This window comes from Molossus molossus, unplaced genomic scaffold (assembly GCF_014108415.1).
Source record: "Molossus molossus isolate mMolMol1 unplaced genomic scaffold, mMolMol1.p scaffold_m16_p_18, whole genome shotgun sequence".
Classification (NCBI taxonomy): domain Eukaryota; kingdom Metazoa; phylum Chordata; class Mammalia; order Chiroptera; family Molossidae; genus Molossus; species Molossus molossus.
Window position 1 is genome coordinate 45,640,036 of NW_023425353.1, and position 25,082 is coordinate 45,665,117.

Sequence of the window (25,082 nt, forward strand, 5' to 3'; positions counted from 1 at the left end):
CCACACATTAGCAAGTACATAAAATATCAATGATTGTTTTGTGATCTTAACATATAAATATGTCAGTTACATTTGATTTTCGGTTCCCAAAAGAAAATTAAATTCGTCAGAAGTAAAGAAGCATCCCAGCTGCGCTAGCATGGCACTTGACAGATTCAAAGAAGATAGGTTTTCCTGTAATATATTCTATTCTCAACCTTTTGTTTTAGCTTTAACATTTCTATCCCTTCCAATACTACTCTAGCCGGTCCACCTGCATCAAGTGAATAACAGCTTTTTATTAGTAGCAGTTTTTTCTGTATGCAGACAATAAGAGTGCCCATCTTTAGAAGTATTTTTTTCTTTAGAACCAGACTACTCTTACTTTTTTTTATTTGAACTAATTACTGGGTGCTTTCAGAGCTTTGCTTTTCATATATTGCACATATTGTAGTCACACTATGTCCTTAGCATTTGTTTCGGTTTATAAAGAATACAATTAGCCTTTTTAATGCTTAGTTCAGTCACAGTTAAAGCTCCCCTAATGGTTAGGGATTGGTCTTTCCAAGGCTGAGAAGGTGTTTTTAATTATTCATTCCTTGGTTTGTTTCTTACAGCAGCCTCAGCTGTGCTTTATTATTCAAAGGTTAATGCAAACGGAGAAGTGGGTAAATTAAATCTGCTTGGCAGCCAACAACCCTACGTATTAGCAGACACTGTAAGACGGGGATGGGCATTGCAAGGTATTTTCACTGTTGCAGCACTACCAAAAGCAAAATCCACAAAATCCCTCAAAGATAGTCTGCATTGATAGGAATTATTAAAGATACTACAAATTGGTGGTTTTTAAATATATCTTCAGTAAAATCTGTGTTTGTTTTGCTTGCAAAGGGAGAAGACAGTGGCTGGAATCTAAAGGTAGTAATAGCTTCTGTAGAAAATCGAAGTAGATACCATGACTAATGAACTTTGTATAATATTAAATTATTCTTTTCACAGGGCTCTCATAGCATTTTGTTTATGAATCCCATGGAGCATATACATTTTGCCTTCTTCTCTCATTCTGCCCAGATAGGAAGCCCCTTGGGATCAGGACTGTTTTCTGTCTTGCCCAGATCACAGTACAGTGCCCTACACATGATAGGCACTGAGGAAAAGATGGGGGACTATTGAAAATAAGTCTCAGAACCCTATAGCCAGTATTTTGATCTTGTGATCTTGATCACTTGAAGTAGTTAAGCATAGGTAAGTTTTGAATTGAGTCCACTAAACACCATCTCTTACTGATAATCAGTGTCCTTTAGTACTGAATTATTATTTATGGGGTTTGTTTTAGCCAGGTAGCTCCTTTCTTCCCACCTACAGGACTTATATTTAGCTTTTCTTCTCCTAAACTTAAAAAAAAAAGTGTCTCTCTGTTTAGTTATTTGTTTTCATTGAAGTGGTAATGTGTGTATATCAAAGAGGTGTGAGGACAAATTTTAAAGCTGCTATTAAAGAGCATATGGGAATGTTGGCCTGGTACTGTCTCAGATGTTATTATAGGATGGAAAATGCAAAACTGAAGCTATTCCATATTGAATTATAAACCAAGAAATAAGGACCTATCCGTCATTTGTCGATTTCTTTCATGAGCTCAGTATTTAATAGGGAGAAGTAGGGGGGACAGGAGAGACATTAGCATGCAAGATGTCATACTGCAGGTACAGAAAGTGGAAATTTGAGCCCCTAAAAAGAAACTCCCCCTATTTTTCTGTCTTGAGTCCAGGGCTAAAGGCCGAGGTGAGCTTTAGGATCCTGATTCACTCCTACTGGTTCCTTACTTACCTGATTATAATAATAAATGGACCAGGCACTATTTTAAGCTCTTTACGTGTGTTAACTCATATAATAGCCACGTCAACTCTGTAAGGTAGCCACTCTTTTAAAGATAAAGGAACCGAGACAGCAAGAAGTTAAACAGCTTGCTTTAAGTCACATAGTTTAAGTCAGAGCCAGGATTTGGACCCTGGCTCTCTAGATCTATAGTCCACTTTCTTTACCATTATGCTATACTGACAGACTAGTGTTTTACTAAAGATGCTTTTTTATTATTCTTCAACAAACCTTTACTTAGTATCTGTGTGTGTGGTTTGCTTTTGCCATTAGTCTTCTGGTTGACTTACTTCCTCCTCCTCCTCCGTGCTAACCTTGGCCTCCAGGCAGCCTGGTGGAAGAGAGCCATGACGACGGGTCTTTGAGCAGTAGCAGTGCCAGGGATACAGAGAAAAAGCATGCAGGTTGTAGGGCATCGCAGCCAACCTTTTTTAGAATAAATTAGGCAGCTGTATGAAGAAATTGTTGTTTACCATATTTCTATCCGAAAAACAAAAGGTGTTCCCAGCCAATGAAAAGTGTATTGAGTATATTGAAGGCATTTGGTTTACTTGGAAGGCAACTACCTTAACTCTGTATACAAATAAATAAATCTTAACTATCCTAAGAATAGTTAGATGTCCCTAAGATTTGCCCCATCTGAACTTTGAAATGGAATGTTCACTTTATTAGAGTAAATGTTAGAAAGCAATAAAACTGCATTTGGAATGCTACCAGAGCACTTCACATTCTGTCCTCATTGAGTGGTAACATTTTCGAGAACTGAAAATTTTTAAGAAGGGTTCAGCTTCCTGAAAACTGTATAGGGGCAACAGTGGCTTGCACTCTTGTCAAAAGCTTATTTAACCTGCAGATAACATCAGTAGGCACATTAAAACTCTGCCTAACACGTGTGGGGGAATTTTTAAATAGTAAGGAAACATTACCTGCTCCAGCATGCCAAATGGTCCTTCCAGTACACCTAAGAGAGGCTAATTCTGGAAGCCCTGAGTGCCTTGAGACGTTTTATTTCTCACACAGAATAGAGGAAAGAGCACAAGAGTTGGGGTGGGAGGTAGACAACAAAAGCAGTGTTGCAAGAAGTGGTGGGTTTGCTAAAGAAATGGAGAGAGCAGTCAAAGATCACTACTTCTAGTTTGAAAAACTGAAAGAAAGAATTTGATAGCTGAAATAAAAATGGCTGTTTGCCACCTCTGAATCGAGTCCTTGAAACATGCCCAGGATGAAAAGATAAAAGAAAATCTAGGTATTGGTCTTGGTCGTTGGCCTCCTGCCTTATGCAGAGCAGTTTATCTATCATAAGGGTAACCGTACAGTTTTTCCTGTGAGTCTTCTAAATTGGCAGCAGTTGTGACATAGTAAGGGCCTTTCCTTAGCATCAAGGGCTCAGGTTTTCTTCCGTAGGTGTGGTCTTAGGCAAAGCATTTCACTTTATGGACCTTAATTTTATCACTTTTGAAATGAAGGCTTTGGATAGAAGTGATTCTCAGTGGGGGAAGAGCTTTTCCATTTTGTCAAAGTATTTCTTCCTTTTCCCTACCCCACCTCCTATACTTCAAAAGCAGATCATTTTTCCTGCAAGGAGAGGGTGTGTTGAAATGGAGGGAAAAGGCTGAAAATAACTCAGTTAACACTTCTAGAGTCCGTCAGCTAACTAAATGATTAAAAGTTCTATAATTTAGTATTTTAAGTAATTCTGATTGATTTTATGCCTGATGTCCAATTCAGTGGAATTCTAGTCCAGTTCTAATCCTTCTTTCTGGGTTTTGAAAAAGTTGAACTAGGTGATTTCCAAAGTCTTTATAATTGTAGCCTTATTTCTAACAACCCACATATTAAAAAATCTTGTTTCTTTTTGATTCTGTGACTTATCTCTGTGCGTACCGTGAATGTGTCTTATAAAAATGTGGCTTAGAATGAATAGAAAGAATATACAGTTTTTCTATGCAGCCTTCCTTTCTGCTTCCCATTTCTCTACTTCTCCCTGCTCACTATTTAGTACAGTTGTGTCTCAAAATTTTGTTGCAAAGTTATACACTCACTGCAATATATCACACATTGGGAAAATTAAATACACACACAGAGAGAGGATCCTTATACAAAATATAGAAAGAAAAAGGAAGTCTGAGGTGTCATGAACTTAGTCTTCCGTTCTCAGTAACTTATAGAGGGCTAGTTGAATCACTAAGCATACTGTCTTGCTAGCTACTACCTTCCCTGGGAAAAGGAAGTACCAAGATTATTAAGCAATATTTTTTTTTGTTTAAAATCCTCTTTTCCTCTCTCTCTGCTAAGTTGTTAACACTGTTAACAAAAGGTACAAAGTGGATGGCAGTACTGACTTTAAGATTTGGTAAAAGATAACTATATTCAACTGAATTTTTTTATCTTTACATCTCAAATCTAAAAAGAGGGATTGAAGATAAATGTCCTCCCATTTGTTAAGCACTCACTGACACAAAGTATAAAATAATTATTTTTCTTGGAATCCTTCAAGAATAAGGACCAGAAAGAAACTGTATGAAGGAGAAAATATTAACAGTTTAGTACTGCTTGAAGATTAGTGTATGAAACAGATTTTTTTCCTAAGAAATGATAGTGGATTTTGGTGGTATTAGTCCTTTTTTTTTTTTTTTTTAAATTACTGACTACAAACATAGGGATACTCAGGAATTTATGAAATACCATTCTCGATTTGTCCTTTCAAAAGCTATAACTGTGGCATTTTTCTCAGCACCCTCTTGGTCATAGATGCCTTTCCACTATGAGAATGAGTTATTTTTTTCCTGTGATCCAGAAAGTGCCATTGCTTAATATTTCTTCTTTCACCAGTATTAAAAGTCCTATAAACGACTGCTTTCATAGTGCTATGTTTGCATGGAATGTTATCACTTTCAAAGAAGAACCCAGCCTGTGGGAGTAAGGAAGGTGTCCGGGGGAAGAATGCGCCTAAGTTAAGACCTAAAGGACAAATAGAATATTCAGACCTACAGAGCATCTTATCCAAAAGCTAGGAGGGAAGAAAGAGCCTGCTCCCTTGAAGGATCTACATGTAATTCCAGTATGACTGGTGAATGGAGTTGGAAGAGAGGGGAGTGACAGGGATGAAGCCAGACATGTAAGCAGAGCAGATCTTTGTGAAAGACTTTGTATGCTAAAAGGAGTTGGGCTTCATCTTGAAAGCATTAAGAAGCCAGAGAAAGCACAGAAGCAGAAGGTCCCTTTTAAAAGATTTTTTTGGAGATTGCCTTATCTGCAGTTTGGTGGATGGATTGGAGGAAAGCAGGACTCTGGAGGCAGGGAAACCACAGAAGATCCTGGTGCCATCATCTAAGTGAGATTCCAGACATATTATGGAAGTAAGATTGGCTTTGGAGGATTTAGAAAAGAGAAGAGGAAGCGTAGTGAAAGGTAACTCTTGGGTTTCTGACCAGATTAGAGATTCATTCTATTCGTGTTTGGTAGGTTAATTTTAGAAAGTGGTTTATGAGATACCCAGAATGAAGGCGAGAAAACAAAGTGTCTGATAGTAGAACCCATAGGAGACAGACATTGAAGAGGTGTCACTGAAGAAGACAAAGAATTGGAGTAGTACCCAAGTTAGAGGGAGACTCCTGAAGAAATACTTGGAAAGAGAGTTTTTCAGGGATGAGAGTGGAAGCCACAGAGAGCTATAGTAACATGAAGACAAAAAACATTGTTGGATTTAGCAATTAAGAGGTCAACCCACACGTTGAAAACACTGAAAATGTTTTTTACTTTGAGTCTCCCCACCCGCATGGTTTTCTATTTTGTTTTGTTTTGTTTTGTTTTCTCATTTCATTCAGGCATTTCCCCTTTTCAACTGCCTTTCCTACTGTCCTTATCTGTAACTGATCTGGGCCTTGCCTTCATATTTTCTTTTAAGGGATGGGAACTACCCTTTCCTTCCAGTCTGACACTAATGAAGCACATACATCATTGTGTTGCAATCCAAAAGCTCAGTGTTCCTACAGCTGTTTACTTGCAGAGGGACTTTGGACATAGGTGCAGCATATCATTGTGTGTGAACAGTGTGCCTTCCCTGGAAGGGATGCATTCAGCTGCATGAAGTCTGACACACAAGCAGGGATTGCTAGAGCTCCTGAGAAATCCCCTGAAATCTCCTCGCCCACCCTGTCCCTGTCGATTTCAGGTTAGTGTTGGCACATCAGAGATTCTCTACAAAGGCAAGTTCCTCCTCTTGTGAAGCCAGGATCCCAGCATTGCCCCAGCGTCCTCCCCATTTACCTGTCTCAGTCAGTGTAAATAAAAAGGCAGCAGACACAGCCAAATCTCTTGGTCTTAGAGTCACATCTGTAGCACAGCGCAGTGCAAGTATTCAGATACATTTAAAGCATCTTAATGATCTTAAAGATGGTGAATGAATGCTTAGTCCTTTTCAGCAATTTTATTATAAATGTATAAATGTTTTATGTGTATACATGCTCATCCACTGCAGGTGGCAGCATGGAAAGCTGGACACAATTTATGTCAATCTCTAACAGAATTTCTCCAAGCACAAACTTGGGGCATTTAACCAGTTTGTAATGTGCTAACTGATATTTGCATTTTAATAGATTTATCTAATTATATTTTATTTTGAAACTTAACTGTTAGCTGTGTTTGTCTTTTTTTTTTTTAATAAAATCTGAAAAATATTGTTTATTAAGATGGGAAAATATTGCTAAATAACCTCATACCTAAAAATCGTCATACTAAATAAACATTCTAGTCAGCGAAAAATTGCATTTCCTGGGAGCAGCATCTATGAATTCTGATAGGTTCCAAAGTTCGGCTGTGTCAAAATATACATCATAAGATTAGGTTGCAGCATTATGATGCTGATGATGATAATGATGATTTTATATACGGTCTTGGTAACCTGTTTTCTTCTAGTACTAGGATCTTGAAACCCTTTTTATACAGTCACCAGGTAGTTAACCTTTTGAATGTGTTGGTAAAGTTGTGTATTATCCACAAGGCATGACAGCAAACACAAAAGCAGGGAACATTTGGAGGCTTACTAGTTGAGTCCTTACAAGAACCCATTATCCAAGCTCCATGAGTACAGTTGCACTAAAACTTTACAGTTTTTTCACGAGGTTGAATTGCCCCATTTTGCAAATGAGGCCACTAACACTTAGACTACATTTACCCAAGGCCATCCAGGTTTTCCTTAGCAGGGCCAGGATTCAGACAGACAGGTCTGGCTCAGAGCCTCTTCATGTTCTTCAGCACCGCTCTGTACTGCAGCTGTCCTCTGGCCCCAACTTTTCCTTATCAACTTAGAAGTATAAGACAGTGTGCAGCATCTGCTTCTCTCTTCTTTTGTATGAAGCATACAAAAACCCATTCTTCTTTTTTGTATAGATCCAAATAATTTGACATATTAAAAAACCATTTTGTTCAATATGGGCTACTAGAACATCTAGATCTTCACTGTCCAATATATGTGACCACTAGCCTCATGGAGCTATTTATATTTAAGTTAATTAAAATCAAATGAAATAGAAACTCCACTTTCTCATTTCACTAGCCTCATTTCTGGTGCCTAATGGCCATGTGTGGCTACTGATTACCATATTGCATAAGGAGAAGAACTAGAACATTTCCGTTATCACAGAGAATTTTATTGGACAGCGATGCTCTAGAATAGTCACACTGTCGAATAGAAATTCAGTGTGAATCACATGTGTAATTTTAAATTTTTTAGTAGCCACATTTTTAAAAATAAACAGAAATAGGTGAAGTTAATTTTAATTTATTTTAACCCAGGACATTCCAGATATTATAATTTTCAACATAACAAAAAGTAATGATGTCTTTTACATTCTTTTGCATTATCATCAATATTTGGTATATATTTTACACTTACAGCACATCTCAGTTTGAACTAGGTACATTGTACCATATTGTACAGCACAGTTCTGGACTTCTACACCAGGTTTCTCAAGTGGGACATATCAAACAAGGAGTGAAACAGAGGGCTGTGTGGTTCAGAAACCACTACTGTAAGCTTTGGGATCCAAGTGGTATGGATATGCCATTTCTAAGACGATAGACGAAGCCAGAAAGTATTTTCTTAAGAAGATATATATTGGCCACATAAGCCAACTTAGAGCAATAGCATTAGCTGTGTTATTTAACCCATTGTTAACTGCATAGACAGCTGACTGACTTTAAAGAACCAATAGAATTTGGAGTTCTGACAGAGCCAGATAAAACTTGGAATAGGCAAAAATTTGAATGTAAGTTATCCACAGACACTACTCACTTTTGTGAGGTATCTCCTGCCTTCTTCTCAGTCTCTTCCTTGGTGACACTATTTGGTGATTCCTTATTTAGCCTAAATTATATAATTAACTAACTATATATATATATAATTATTTATATATTGTTAGTTTTATATATAGTGACCCAGGGAAGTTATATCTTTGTATTTGGGAAATGTGCCCGTGCACATTGTTTCATAGCTGTGTACTCTCGTGTGTGAACTTATCAAACTAAATTTCGTCATCTATCTTGAAGTAATGTAACTACAAACCTATAATTTACTCTTCTTTTAAGCTCTTCCTTCTGATAAACTTATCTATTTATGTTGGGTCTAATTATAGCTCAGGGTGTAACCATGTTTATTATTCATCTGAATGAGTGAGCTTGTCTGGCAACAAGGAGCTGCTGTTGCCAAAGCTTAATTGTCATCTGGCCTGAATATGTCCTGTCTGTACTTCATTGTCAGCTCAGGAGAGGTCAGTAAAGGCGAAGATGGGACAGGAATACTGTATTTTGGTCTGTTGCACCACTGCTTCTCAACATATTTCAACATTCTGCGATAGACTTGGTTAACTGTGATTTTATTTTTTCATCTTTTTTAAATAAGAGAAATTAAACATTCGAGATGAACTTGAACTCTCCTTCATTCCCTATCTCCACATCTATTTTTTTCTTCACACCACCCACTCTGTCTTGTTCCTTTCACAGCCACTGTCATGAATTCATCTTTCCAGTTCATTTCTTAAAAGATTTTGGTATAGATATCTATCTATATACAATATAAAATAATTGTTCTCTGTTTCTGGTTTATACAGGAGGATCACAACTGTACAAATATGCTGCACTTGCTGTTCTCACATAACATTTTGATAGACTTTTTTGTCATACTTTTTCCCAGTATAAAAATTTGATACATATATATAAGAACATATTTAACATGTAAGTTATGAAACCTAGTCATAAAACAGTAACACTTGAATTTACCTTACATACTGAGAAATAGAACATTACCAGAACTATTGAATCTTCTGTGTACCGTTCCTCCACCCTCTGATTCCATCCAGGAAACTACTCTTGAACTTAGTTCTCATTTGTTTCCTTGCCTTAATCATAAGTGTGTGTCCCTCAACAGTGTATTTTCTTATTTATTTACTTGTTTTTAAACTTTGCAGAAATAATTATGTATTCCTTTTAGGTGTGCTTTTTATTTCAATATGATATTTTTAAGATTCATCCATTTAGTTTATATATTTTCACTGTTTATGTAGTATTCCTTTTGGTGAATTTATCCATCTTTCTATCAGGGGACATTTGCATTGTTCCCAGTGTTGATATCTACAAATGGTGCTGCCATGAACATCCTTGAACATATCTTCTGATACACATATATAAAAATTTCTCTGGACTATGTCCTAGGAATGCAAATACTGTGTTGTGATATATGAGTATATATATTCAACTTAAGTAGGTGAGTCCACATTTTTATCTGAAGTGATTGAACATATTCATCAGCAGTGTATTGGAGTTCTTGTTTTTCCACATCCTCATCAACACTTGGTTTTGTCAGGCATTGATTTTTGCTTATATGTTTTAAAAAATAATATCACATTGTAATTTTATGTTTCATTTTTCTGATTTTAATGAAGTTGAGCATTTTTATATGATTATTGGTCATTTGTGTTTCCTCTTTTTGAAAATGCCTGTTGATGTCTTTTTCTTGTTGATTCATAGGAATTTGTATATTCTGAACACTAGAATGTGGTCACTTTTATATGATTCAAACTTCTTGTTTCACTGTGTGGCTTGCCTTGTCAGTCTTTTTAGTCAGACTCTAAAACATTTGACTTTTGCCCTGGCTGGTTTGGCTCAGCAGTTAGAGTTTCAGCTCGTGGACCAGAGAGCCCCGGGTTCGAGTCCCACTAAGGGCACATACCTCAGTTGCAGTTTGTCCCCAGCCCAGATTGGGGTCGTGTGGATGGCAGCCACTCAATGCGTCTCTCTCACATCGATGTTTCGCTTTCTCTCTGTCTCTCTCTCTCTGTCTCTCTCTCTCTCTCTCTCTTCCTCTTTCTCTTCCTCCTGTTCTACCTGAAGATGGATGCAAAAATGTCCTCGAGCGAGATTTAAATAAATAAATAAATAAAATAAAACATTTGACTTTTGCATTTAAGTACTTAATTCATCTGCAATGGAGGTTAGTATATTTTTTTGAGGTAGAAAACCAATTTTCCTGTTTTCCAAATACAAAAACTGTTTCTTAGCTCCTTCAGTTCTGATATATATCAGATTTCCATATGTGCATGGAAAGGTTTAAGGTTTTTTTGAGCTTCCAAACATATTTTAGAATCAACTTGTCATGTTTAATTTAAAAAAAAGAAAAAACTCTTTCGGACTTTCTATTAGAATTGTATTGGATCATTTTGGAGGAAATTGACTTTTGTAGTGTATTGGGTCTCTCTACTCATAAAGTTTGCATCCCTTGTTTATTTCAATAAGTTTTATAATTTTCTTTATAATAATCTTATTTTTTTTTTTTTTTTTTTAATCCTCACCTGAGGACATTTTTCCATTTTTTGTTCAGGTAGAGGGTGGGGGGGGGAGAAAGAGGAACAGAGAGAGAGAGAGAGAAACATCGATGTGAAAGGGACACATCGAGTGGCTGCCACCCGCACAACCGACCAGGGCCGGGGACAAACTGCAACCGAGGCACATGCCCTTAGCGGGAACCGAACCCGGGTCTCTCAGGACCGCAGGCCAACGCTCTAACCGCTGAGCCAAACCGGCCAGGGCTATAATAATCTTATTTTTATGAAATTTATTCATAGGTTTATTTTTAATACTGTAAAAGGTATTTTAAATACATTTTCTAATTTTGTTGCTGTATTAAAATGCAGTTGATTTTTGCATGGTGATCTTATATTCAGCCACTTTGCTATACGCTTTTATTACTTTTAGGAAATTATCTCGAGATTTGGGGAGTTTTTTCTGTGTACATAAATACTGAAAATGTTAACAGTTTTATTTCTTTCATCTCAATCCTTATACCTTTTTTTTTCTTGTGATTGTCATGCCTGGATGAGTATGATCTCTAATACAGTAATGATTCGAAGTGGATATTGCAGGCATCCTTGTCTTGTTCCTCAATGTTAAAAGGGTGTGTTTTTAATATTTTACCATTGAATGTATTACTGGCTTTAAGGCTTTTATAGATGCACTTTATCAGGTTAGGTTAAAGAAGTTTCTTTGTATTCCAATTTTGCTAAGAGTTTTTATCATGAATAGCTATTATTATAGCCTACTGGATACTTTTCTGCATCTGTTGAAATTATTGTTTTTTTCCTACTTAATCTCTTAATGGGGTAAATTACATTGATAATTTCTGTTATTAAACTACTTTGCATTCCCAGAATAATTCCAACTTGGATAAGATGCATGCATTTTTGATACACTGCTCAACAATGCATTTTTGTAGATATAAGCTAATTTCAAAATGAGAGAATAGAAGCTAAATCTCTATTGACAATAAACTCTTTCTCAAACACCGTAACAGGGTTGCACACTTTGCTAAAGGGTGTGAGGATAATTTCTGGCTGTTAGATGTAGGTATTAGCTTGGTATAGCTAAAAGGACACTGGAAAGCTAAATTATTTTTGCCCTTCTGTTCACTAGAGAGAACTAATATAATTCAGTGATTCATGTGGGCCTTATCTTCCTCAGTGAGTGTCTCTGAGACCCAGGGACATATGTTTGCTGCTAGCAGCCACATAGCTTCATTTGCTTTGCTGTTAGTTCATCACCATCCAACAAATGTTTACTTACTAGGCACTAAGGACAAGGCAAAATCTTTTTCTCAAGAAACTTCTAAAGAGGGACAGAAAAAGTAAATAGTACAAAACAGTTATAAAATGAAATTATATATCATCTTCTACAAACCACATTAGTGGTGATGGGGGGGCAGGGAATCTCTGGGTGGAGAGAGAGAAATGAAGAATCAGATGAGATATGATACTTGAGCTCAGTTTTATGAATGGTGGACATTTACTGACATTTAAGAACCTCATTTGTTTTCTAAGTTGTTAACAAATGGATAGTAGCCTATTTTTTTTTTCTCATTCTCTCTCTCTAGCTGCCCTTTTGGCCTTGAAAATTATCTCTTTGGCCCTATGACCATATTACCCCTTTCAGGACCTCACAAATATTTTATTAAATATTTGTGCTCCCACTTGTGGCCTATGGTCCTTGAATCTTTTGTTCTATAGATGTAGGGTTATGAACAACAAGAGAATCTTCTTTGTTCTGTTTTACTAAATAATACCAACATATTTTATATGTAGAATACTGATGATAATGACAAATGAATCATCATATAAGATGAACCTATTAACTTTGTTGTGTTTTTATGAAAATGCTCAATTTGTTACCATAAATAGATTTTTTAAATTCCAGGCTCTATATATAATGTCTATATATAATGTTCATTTGTGTGTCTTATTTCAGTGCTGGACCTAAAGGAGACAACATTTATGAATGGAGGTCAACTATATTGGGACCCCCAGGATCTGTCTATGAAGGAGGGGTGTTCTTTCTTGACATTACCTTTTCGCCAGACTATCCATTTAAACCCCCTAAGGTCAGTATGAAGTATTGGTTTGTTTTTAGCAATTATGTATTGTTGTATATGTATATAGATATACATATTCTTAAATATATATACCTAAGAATGCATGTCTATCCTGTTAGCATAAACAACACCCCAGGGCTGAGTGTATATAAAGGAAACAATGTATAAAATTATAGGTTATTTCTCCACCCCAGCCCTTTATTCGTATTTCATTGCTTTTTCTCATCCTTTTTCATTGTCTCCTTTCAGTGGTATATGTTTAAATGTAACATTAGACACCATGTTATGGCTGAAAGTAGGGGAGTAAAATTGGGCTGGTGCCAGCCTAGAGCCCAAGCTGAGCCAGAGCCAAGCCCAGGAACCATACTGAAAGTGGAGGGACGCCCACCAAGGCAGGGCTTGTGGCACCAGCTATGGGACTTTGAGCTTTTGAGCCTCCATGGATCAGCTGCTCACATGAAGTAAATACATGCATTAGAATGGAAGGTGTGACCCACAAGACAAGAAATCATGCCAAAAAAATTCAGTAAAGAAGTGTTTTAAAAGTAGTCCATTAGCACAAATTATTAGTTAATGAAAACTCATACATAAATGACTAGTGAAAGTTGTAAAAATACAATATAATGAGAACATGGGAGAATTTTCACTTATTTAAATTGAGATTATGTACTTTAAGAATTTTTCGCATCCTTTCTACTGCCTATCAGTCAGTCATTCGATGAGTTTAAGTTTGTTCTCCACTTGGGAAAGTAAAAGTCCCTGAGGACACTGTTTGTATTGACTATCAAAAAAGAATTCTCATTTGACATGACTTACCTCTCAGTGCAGAGGGAAATAAAACTTATTTCAGTTGTAGGTTGGAGTAAACTATTTTAAAAAGCAAGAATAAAACTATACCTTCACCATGACTTTCTGTAATTCCGCTTCCTTTCTCCTACCTTCCCTCTCTTTTTTTTCCCTCACTCTTTCCTCCATTCCATTGATGCTTGCATATTGTTTTGATTTCAAATCAAAAATTCATAACTATTCATTTTACCAAGGAAGAAATCAAGGTGTAGAGAAACTAAACCACTTGCTCAGCATTGTGCAGCAAGCAATAATGGTGTCAGGACTTGAACCCAGGAAATCTGGCTCCAAAGCCCATGCTTTTTACTATATTACACAATACATTTTATCCAAGCTGACAGACTTGGTGGCACCAGTGACCACTCAGAGCTGCACTTGGTAGGTTTTCAGAGACAAAGCCATAATATATCTAATACTTATTTTCTCCTTTTACTGAATGGGAACCTTATATCTTTCCATCTACTTTGAACCAACTCATAAGTTACCTGGAATACCTGTTACACTGCCAGTGATGTGAGGACCTTCCTCTGACAGCCTCCTCAGTAAAGGAAGTTCAGAGCAGGGAGTGAGAGGGAAAACTCAGATCAGGCAGTTGTGCTACCCATAGGTCTGGTGCTGTCTGTCCTATGAAATATACATTTCAGAAAATGTATGGGCTTATCCAAGTTTTGCATAACAGAAATGTGTAGATTAAACAAAGCTAGAAGGGAAAGCTAATAAGTTAGATAAAGTAGTTCAGTTTCCAAAAAGGCCTCAATGGACTGGAAGGCTAGGCCAAAACTAACAAGATGGAATTTAAACTAGCTACATGTGTAGTAGTTCACTGAGAAGCAGAAAGAAATCATGATACAAGATAGAAGAAAAGACCTGCTTTATTTCCGTATAAATAAAATTCGTGGGCTCTTGGCTGACCAAAATTCTGTGGGAACTTGAGGTTCTTGAAGGCTTAAGGAGACATTTTTAGAGTAAAATCTTCAAGACTCTGAATCAGTCACAGTGTATCTCAAGTACCTCATTCACTTCTAAGCTCTTCATTTTAAGAAAGACAAATGAATAAACTGGGGAAAGAGAGGTTATATGCGGTCTTGAGTTTCTTCACTGGGTCAAGCACTGTACTGAGCATAAGCTATGCCAACTTATTTCTTCTCCAGAATACCCAAGTAAAGCTAGGATGTTCCCTTTCACAGATGATGAAGCTTAGGTTTTCCAGTATCATACAACCACGCATCTACTTGAACTTCTGACCCCAGGGACCATTTCCACTGAATTCCACACGGTTACCCTGGCGATGTTTATTAGTAAAAATAGGACATAGGAGGAATGTGATATCTGCCCTCAGATGTTTCAGGAACTCTGGTGTGAGTTGGGGTTAGACTTTATCCTAAATGGCTGGATGGAACAAAAATAGAATCAGGAGAGTGTTGGTTATGGGAAAATAGATTTCAATTCTATATGTGAAAAATCTGACCCATAGCTGGACAGTCTGCTTTTGAATAGCTATGCTTCTGAAATACTATGTTTCCCTTTACTGGGAGTATTTAAATAAAAAAATAAAAGAATATTACCAGAAAAAATTAAATCCCTCCACAGAATGGATTTGATTAGGCAATCTCTTAGGACAAAAATAAATAAATCAAACTTTGGTAACTCAAATCACAATTTAAATGCGCATTTATTGTTCAGAGTGCATCGTCACCACCTGATTTATCAGTTTTAGAAATTGAATTTTGTAGACAAGTATGTTACTCTAAGAGGGGGACATTTTGAGGGTGTCTTGAAAGCTGTTCTAAACAGATTTCAGAGTAGGTAGGAAAGAGGATCAAGCATGTTTCTAGTATCTCAGACAACCTATGCACAAGTCAGACATGCTGTCTTAATCTTCAAAACTGTTTCTGTTTGGTAATGGAAAAACAGTATCTGCCAATAGATATTTTCTGAAAAGGAAAGATAAAACTTGTGCCTAAGATGTTTAAAAACAAACAACAACAACAAAACTACATGCATACATTGAAATAGCCGTGTGAGAATAAAGCTCTTTAATATTAATGTTTAAAAACTTTTTAATATAGTTTGTTCTTTCATTACAAATTTCATCAAATACATTTTAAAATAAATCTTAACTTGGAGGTTATTTCAGAGAGTATTATATGTTTTATGGGGGGTGGTATAAAATCTAACTGTGAATTACTTGCTAATGAAATGTCAACTAATAGGAAAGTTCTTACCTGCTTTCAGACAATGAAGTAGATAATTTAGGTCTGTCAGATTTTCAGAATCTTTATTTTGTTATCCTCTATAGACTTTAACCTTAAATTGTTAATAAAAGGTTAATAGTGAATAAAATAGCTAGTTAGTTATAGTAAGAAGCAATAATATCCAGCATTTAAAAGCCAGAGATAGATCTGTAACTAAAGTTCAACAAGGAATTCTACAATTTTATTCTAACTAGATTGTTATCATTGATTTGTTTTTGTTGATTCTGTTGCTGCTCAGAAAAGAAAGTTGACAGTGTCTCCCAGGATTTTCAGAAAGAGCAATGGTTTGCATGTGTAAACGCCACTGCCTACTCATTTGCTCTGGCCTTGAGGATAGAACACACGTATCACAGAGTAACATGAATTAACTTGTTTTTAAACAGAGTTCATACATTCATGTAAAGCCTTGGCCATGAATCAAATGCTTTCATGCACATTAAACTGCCTATTTACATCTCTAGTTGAACATCCAACAGTCACCTCAAACTTAACTGTTCCAAAATAAACTATTGATTACACAACCTTACCCCACTCCTGCCAAAGCAGCTCCTCCAATCTTCTCCATCTCAATGAATGGAAACCAGTTTTCTAGTTGCTAAAGCTAAAAACTTTGCAGTTACTCTTGACTCCTCTCACAGCCTAGCTAGACCCAGTCTTAGTGGCTCAAAGTAAATATTTAAAATAAATCCAGAATACAACCATTTCTCATCACTTCTCCCTAGTAACACTATGGCCTGAGCCACCATCAACTGTTCCCCTCCCCCAGATTATATTGGAGGTCCCCTATCTGGTCTCTCTGCTTCCACCCTTTTCCTCCTGCAGTGTATACCCCATATGATCCTTTTATAATGTAAGTCATATTATGTCAATTTTTTTGCCTGAAACCCCTCAGTGATTCCCAATTCACTGAAGAAAAGCACACAAAATACTGTAGAGTCACCCTGTTCACGATATACTTTTCAAAATCTCCAGTTCACTTTTGACTCAAATACTCTAAGCATGCTCCTTCCACAGAGCCTTTGCATTTACCCTTCTGTCCACCTGCATTGTCTTCCCCCACAAATTCACATGACTCACTCCATTTCTCCTCTCACCTGTCTGCTCAACTGTCACCTTCTCAGAGAAGCTCTTGCATGACAGTTCCCAACCACCTGTGCTCCATGTGAGGTTTCCCTCCATCCCATCATACGTGATTTGTCTTTGTTTATGAATTTTATTACATTTTCCTTTCTCCAGTTAGCACGTAAGTTCCAAGATCACAGGGACTTTGTATATTTTGATGTCACTCCTGTATTCCTAGCACCTAGAACAATGCCTGATGATTCAGTAGGCATTCAACAAGAATTTGTTAAATCAATTTAATCCATACAACTTTGCTATAAGACAGTTTTATTACCTCCCACCTGACTTCATAGATCAGCAAACTGAGGCCCAGTAAATAGATTTTAAGTGGCATACAGGTCACATGGCAAGTAGGGTAGCAGAATTGGAATTCAAAACCGGTTCTGAATTGAATCTTTCATTCCCCAATTACAGAGAAGATTTAAATTGCTTATTTCTTTGGAAGAAGGAACATTTGTCCTTGGATTTTACACTCTGGTGTAAGTTAATTATTTATCAGATTAATTCTCTAAACCATGTAAGTTGGGAAGGAGATGAAAGAGCTGATACAAGGAGGAAAAAATGTTAGGAAGAGATTTAAGTGCTTGTCTTTCAGTTTGGCCAGTGGCCCTCTTTCCAAAGGGCCTTTCCTCCAATGTGTTGTTCCTAATTCACAGACACTACGTATTAATTCTTTGTTGAACAATAAATACAGACTTCTGGATTTTGCTAGCCCTAAGCTAAAGGAGAAGTCATTTCACATTTTACAGGTCATTTTCACAATTAACTAGTGTCAAAAGCTACCTTGTGTCCCCAGTATCACGAATGGGCTGTAGTATTACTTACATCTCATTAGTCAATTATTTTTCTTTTTAGTGCATTCTCCTTTTGGATAAACCTTTTGAAAATACCATGTTACACCTTAATGTGTGAAATTTTGAAATGAATGTGATGAATAAAAGTAGATCAAAACAGTGGTCATTGTCTTCCAACTTTTAAAACAACACACCTTATATCCAGCTGTGTGTCCAGCTACCAATATGAGAATTACTAAGAAGTAGGATTGAATTTTGTTTATTCATTTTCAGTGCAAGGAGTAGCAACTTTATTTGTTCTAAATCAAATTATATGTGGCTATAAGCTAATAGAAAATCAGACATTAGCTCTGGCCAGTTTGGCTCAGCAGTTGGAGCCTACAGACCAGAGAGTCCTGGGTTCAGTTCCTGCTAGGGGCACATACCAAAAAAAAAAAGAAAAGAAAATCAGACATTAGGTTGAAAGGAAGTTCGATTTAGTCATATTTTTGGGAGGACCCCTCTATCCCTTGCTTTCTGTAGTCCAGTGCAGTTCCATATTTGGAAGAAAGGCTTTTAGTTTATCAATGTCTCTGAAATGCTTACTGCCTAAGCCAGCTCAATCTATTCAGGTAGAATTGACTCAGCCCCCTGCACGTTTGCCCAAGCTCTGATGGAGAGGTGTGGAATCAGCCCCTCATATCTGTTCACACTCCCCCATTAGAGTCTTGCCACAGAGAGGGGGTTTCAAACAAGTGTTTTGTCATGTACATCCATGCTCTGGAGTTCCTTTCTGTGTGGAATGTGACCTCACTCCAAATGGGAGTTGGTGTTTGTTGATATTACTGTCGACATAACTGGGAGGAGTGGACTGGCCTAAATTCCTTCACTAAGGGTATTTTTTACAGGGAGGGTGAATGAACAAAGGTCTTAACTGGAGTGAGACGTTCAGATGTTTGGAAAATGAGGAGCTCTCTTGCTGTTGGAGCAGGGAAAGGTGGCAACTCATTTATCAGAAAGAGGTGATTTTCCCAAAGAAAGGTTCACAGATCTAGACAAGTAACACTCCCCTGACAAAGGTTTTCTGAAGAAAACAGGATGGGGTAACTTCAAGATGAAGTCTTCAGGATCCCAAACATCAAAGGGTAAGGATCCACTAGTCCCAGAAAACAGAGAACACTGGAAACTGAAACACCTCAGGTCACAGAAAGTCCAGGGAGAGTAAGGTGATGTTGAAGGAATAGTCTTGTAAAGAAGAAAACTTTCTGCACAACTGAGCTGGAAAACGCTTCAAATTTGGCATTTTCCTAACCTTACAGGACAGAGCCCCTGATGGGCCCAGATCAAGATGTGGAACAGATCAAGATGTGTTCATTATGTGTTTGTAAATTTAGAAACAACTTTTGTCATCCACTTGAGAAATGAGATGGAGGGAAATGGTATTCTACATGTAAGAAAAAATTGTGGCATTTTCCACTTTATTTAAATGCATTACTTGTTTTGTTCAAGCATGGATACAGTAGGGAGGTCTGAATTAATTTTTAGGACTACCAGCCAAATATCAACCTCTTTATGGCTGTGATCAAGTTTCCTTGATATTTTTTTCCTTAGAGTTGGAGCTGGATCTCTTGATAAGATATAGCAGCCATTTAGAGATTTGCTCAAGCAGGTTCAAGGAAAATTAGAGAAAGGAATGTTCTCAGTTCCCAACTGGCCAAGATCAGTTCAGTATGTAATCATGGCTTACCACTGAATTAAGGGAAAGATATGATAGACTGGTCTTTGCAAGTATTGTGCAGGTCTTGCCCTGCAGAAAGTAAGGAGAAACAAAATCAGAAGTTAAAAATTGTAAATAGAATAGATACAGAATCAGGTAGCTACACTGATTCATACAGATGTAGCTATTCTAAGCAATCAAGTACATTTTTCCTGTGGTATCAGTATGTTAGCAGAAACCTACCAAAAATTCTTTTAAGTTGGTTGCTTTCTGAAATGCATTTTAAAGCTGATTTATAAAGCAGAGATTTATTGAGCCCTTACTACTTTCAAGGTCCTATATGTATAAAGACTAATAAGATATGGTCCCAGGGAGCATGAAGACAAGGAGAATGATAAGAGCTAACACAAAAGTGTAGGCTAGAAAAGCTTGAAGTTTGAGTTTTGGGGATGAAGATAAGGGTAACAATATATGAATTATTTTCTATATTTCTTTATTCAGTAAATATGTGTGTACCATATACCAGGCCAGATACTGAATGTACAAACGTATCTTTTCTTGTATAGAGTTTACATTCCAGATATGACAGAACAGGACTTCTCAACTTCAGAATGATTGACACTTTGGACAAGATAGTTTTTGTCATGGAGAGCTATTCTTTCCGTTTTAGGATCCATCCCTGCCTCTACCCACTGGATGCCAATGGCAGTCTCTCTCCCCCTACTCCAGTTTGTAACAAAAACGTCTCTAGATATTACTAAATGTCCCCTGGAGCACTATTTTAGAAGTATCATTCCTATCCAGTGGTGACTGATTTGAGATACCTATGAGGACTCTGGTTTCTCATCTGAATGACTGGTGGAAATATGTTTCTGACAAGAAATCTTTAGGCCATCTGGGTGGAAAATGTTCATCAGGCAACTTTACAGATCTGGAATACAAGTGAGTGATGTGAGCTAGAGATACAGTTTTGGGAGTTAAAATTCTAGAATAAAAGACATTACCTACAGAAATGGGCAAATTTTCTACCCAAACTGGGCTTTTGGAGCTAAAACTTTCCAGAATGGATTTCTTAAAGGAAAGACTGGTCATTGAAAAGATGAACAAAACTCACATTGTCTCTTTTTCATTCATTATGTTCTCCGTGTTTGGGGTTTGTGAAGTTATTTTCCACATAGAGTACATAATAATGCCTCACAAAATATCATATTCTCGTTAAAAGACTCATTTGTTATTAATCATAAAAGCATGAACAATAAAACCAGTCAGATAAATTAATCTTCCCACAAGTGCCTAAATAAGGACTGAAATAAATCAAAACAATTACTTGTGGTTGAAGTGTTCTTCCGCAGGGGAATGGACTAACTGACCTTCTGTAAGCTCCCCTTAGGCCTTCGTTTCAGTTGCCGATTCCACTGACTTGATGGTGGTTATGGAGGACAGTGTGCTAGATAGACACTGCACTGCATTTCTAAATGCCTGATATTTCTATACTAACATCATACTGTACTTTTACACTCACCGTCTCACTTGATTCTCTCACTTTGAGAGGCAGATTTCATTATCACAAGAAACTAAAACTTAGATGAAGTCGTGGGCTTGGGATCACATTGCTAGTGAATGCCAGACTCGGGATTAGAACTTCTGGCCTCCTGGTTTCCAGTCCAGCAGCCCTTCTCTTCACACCTGAGGGAGCTGAGCTGTGAAGGGATCTTGTGAAACACATGGTAATTCAACTTATTGCCAACAGCCGTATTTTAGATAACCTTGCATTCTTTTATGTGGTTATTGCAAAACGTCCTTTTAGCTTTTCTCTTTGTGGAGAATTGGGTTAAATAAGGGTTTTTTTTGTTTTTGCATTTGTCAAATTGTAAACCTGTATATGTACAATATATTGCATATTTGTTCCCCAGTACTTGTCCACTAATTTATTTTAATTTCTGTCCCCGTAGATTATATAAAACAATCGTTTGTACATTAAGGAAATAACACATAAAGCATAATACATATGTTTAAAACATCACCTATTTTTTAGTGGTTGCTTTTAAAGCCAGATTATTTCATTTAGAAAAATAGTTTGTAATAGGTGATACACACACACACACAATAAAATGTTCAAACAGCACAAAAGGTATGCAATAAAATTAAGTCTTCCCCCTGTGGCCTGGCATTTGCATTGCCCTCCCAAATACTTTTTTTCTGCATTTTCTTTTTTCATTTATCATCTTCAAGATTCTCCCATATCCATATATGTAGATCAGCTCCATTATTGTAGTTCACTGAATGAATGTAACATAATCTATTCAACAGATTCCCTGCAGTGGATACATAGGTTATTTCCGTCATTTTGCCATTACAAACAATGCTTCACTGAGTATCTTCATACATTGTGTTTTTGTGGGCTTGTGTAAATATATTTGTAGGATAAATTCCTAGAATTGGAATTACTACAGCAAAGGATATATGAAATGTTAAATTTCAATAGATATTGCCAGAGTGCTCTCCAGAAGCTATACCAAGTTACACTCCCACTTTAGGTGTGTCTGCCTTTCTCCTACGTTCTCACCAATGCTATGTAGCGCTACCAAACATTTGACTGTTACTGATCTAATAGATTACATCAACCTGACAACTTCTAACATGAGACTTTACAGTCTGACATTTATACTTATTTCTTGGTTGGTTTTATTTCCTATTTACTCACATTAGACTAAGCTGAGAACAAAGACATTTTTCTGTCTTGTAGTACCTGGCAAATAGTACTTTTGATAAAGCAAATATTCATTTTGCTTGTCATGTCTTTAACACGTCAGAAATCTGTCTGAACTCCGTTGTAGTATTGAAATGTTGGTCAGTAAGAGCGCGTGTGCCTGTGCACACATTCTCATTCTTTCCCACAGATTATATATACCTGAAGGGCAGGGTCTTCCTTTTTCATGATGATGTTTGTCTTGCCCTGGACCAGTGGCTCAGTTGGTTAGAGCATCATCCCATACACCAAAAGGTTGCAGTTTGATCCCTGGTAGGAGCACATATAGGAGGCAACCAACTGATGTTTCTCTCTCACATCGATGTCTCTATTTCTGTCACTCTCTCTCTGCCCCCTCTCTCCCCCTGTTCCCCCCACTCCCTCCTTATACAGATATTGGCATGAAACTTATTGGCAAGAAATTAACCCATGTTAATGAAAAAAATGAGTTTTCATTTCCATCTTGTTCAAAATATTCTTTCACTTTCTAAGTATCTAGGTTATATTTTATGCAGCCCATCTGTTGACACAAATTACAAGCAAATAATTTGTCTTTAAATATAGGCTTCAAATAATATTCAGTATATGGGCCAGTTTTGCAAAGGAAGAAAATATTATAAACTAAGAACCAAATACCTTTTACTGTAGCTATCTGCCTTCAGTAATGTAGTATGAACACAGCACTTTTCTGTGCCATTTTTGCAGCGTTAGAAGTCACATGAAAGCCAAATCAATGCACACACTTGTTTACAAAGCTAGACTTAAGCAAAGAAAATATGTAAACTTTGTCTTTGCTGCCACCTTATCACATTGCACAACTGTCATGTAAGCTTTATTTAAACAGAAAATTCTTAGGGTGAAAATGTATGTATAATAGAAAGGGTAAATAAATTATAGTGTAGTCATATGGTGAAATATTATATAATAGTGAAATTAAAAACAGAATCATGAGCAATACATATGAATCTCACAAACATGATATTGAAAGAAAAAAGATATAAAAGAATATGTACTATAGATTTCATTTATGTAAGTTCACATGGAAAACTAATTATAGAGAGGGTAGGAGTAGAATAGTGGTTTCATTTGGGATGGGAACAAACAAAATGGAGATTTCTGGGGTGCTAGCAGTACTCAACATTTTGTTCTAGGTTGTGGTTACTCAAGTATGTTCACTTTGTAAAAATTCATCAAACTGCACTGGTGGCTTGTGTACTTTTCTTTATATGCGTTAGATTTTTTTTTTAAACAACAGTTTTCATTCAAAAAGCTTTATGTCCTCACATTAAATCCAAATCTCCATCTTATAAAAATATTGCTTTGAATCTAAATGTATTTTTGTTGTATTTTGTATTGTTTGTTTTAACCTGTAGTTTGATGTTTAGATCTTTTGATTTTTTCATTCTAACTAGTATGTTAAGTTTCTATCCAGCTTTATGTTATCCATAGCTTTGATAAGCATGATTTTTATGTCTTCATTTTAGTCACTGGGAAGATGTTGAAAAGGGCAGAACTAATCACAAATTATCCCACTAGAGAGCTTCTTTGTACCAGCAATTTATTTGGTCATTCAGCAGATCTGCCAAAATTTGCTTATTGAGCCTATTCCACATGGACCAAACTGGGCTGTGATCTAGGCTGGAATTCTCTTTTACTCACAAGGATACACTCAGAGTGTGGTTTTAACAGCCCAATTTGCTTTTGGACCCTACTATTTACAATCACATTGGTCATAAATAATACATGCATAAAAGTCAAATTTACGACTTGCCAGGTTGCTATGTTTATTTTGACACTAGGCCAGTGCCATTGACAGTAATAAAGGAAGAAGACATCTAAGAGTTCTGTGTATATACCTGACCAAAATAGGAAGAAGATGTTAATGAGTGTAAACAAAGAATGATGTGTTCACCTCAGAGGTAAAACTGGTTGGCACTATACCAACATTGTGCATATAATCCACATGTTTTAGTATATTTTTTTAAAGACTTTTTAAAACCTCATACTAAACCAAAGTGGAATTCAGATGTACTTTATCTGCTTTATTTTCCTGATCTGTAATTTTAATAACCATATGGAAAAGAGAAATGGCATGACCCATGCATGGCACAATTGGTGTTTGGTATGTCCATCCTTAATCCCCCTTGATCACCACATCACCACATCACCACATGAAATACTAAGAAAACACCTGCTTAATAATCCTTTCTGGAAGTTTGTTAAAAATTATATCCTCCTTGTTAACAAAAGAAATAAAATTTAGTGTAATTGAATACAGTTGAAAAACTGCCTCTCTCTCTGCCATCTGTTAACATTTCACTGTTATCTTCTCCAAGGAGTGATTCTCTTTTTTAATTTGCCACATTCTTGCTTGGAGAAGCTTTCATTTTTTGTTGTTTTTTTTTTTGTTTTGGTTTGATTGTTTTGTTTGTTTGTGTTTTGTTTGTTTGTTTTGGTTTAGGGTTTTTTGCTGGCTATGTCTAAACCCATAAAGTTATTTTAATGGCAGGATTTTAAGACAATTAAAAGGGAAAGATAGGAACTAGTACCCACTGTGTAATAAAAGATATCTACCCCTGACCTTCATGGAAGTCGCAGGCCAGGGGAGAACAGACATGTCAGTGACTTAATCACGATAACAGTGCAGTGGGTCCATTAGAGAAAGACCACCTGTAGGATGGAAGCAGTTGCCCTTGGAGAAAGGAAACAGAATTTTTGACAAAAAGAACAGCAGGCACAGAGGACTGCAAGTGTGTGACCTTTTCAGGGCAATGTGGTCCATGGAGAACCAGAAACTTGCCTGATTAGGCTGGTGTGCCACCTTTAGGAATGTAGAGTTTATCCTGCAAGC

General features: G+C 36.7%; 1 protein-coding gene across 1 annotated transcript in view; it reads left to right on the forward strand.

The window, feature by feature from the left end:
* Positions 1–25,082, forward strand: part of LOC118633104 (ubiquitin-conjugating enzyme E2 E2) — a 298,162-nt gene that overhangs the window by 213,903 nt on the left and 59,177 nt on the right. Inside the window, exon 4 of the mRNA XM_036266629.1 lies at positions 12,646–12,778. Within this exon, the coding sequence (XP_036122522.1) occupies positions 12,646–12,778 (133 nt within the window). The remainder of the gene's footprint in view (positions 1–12,645; positions 12,779–25,082) is intronic.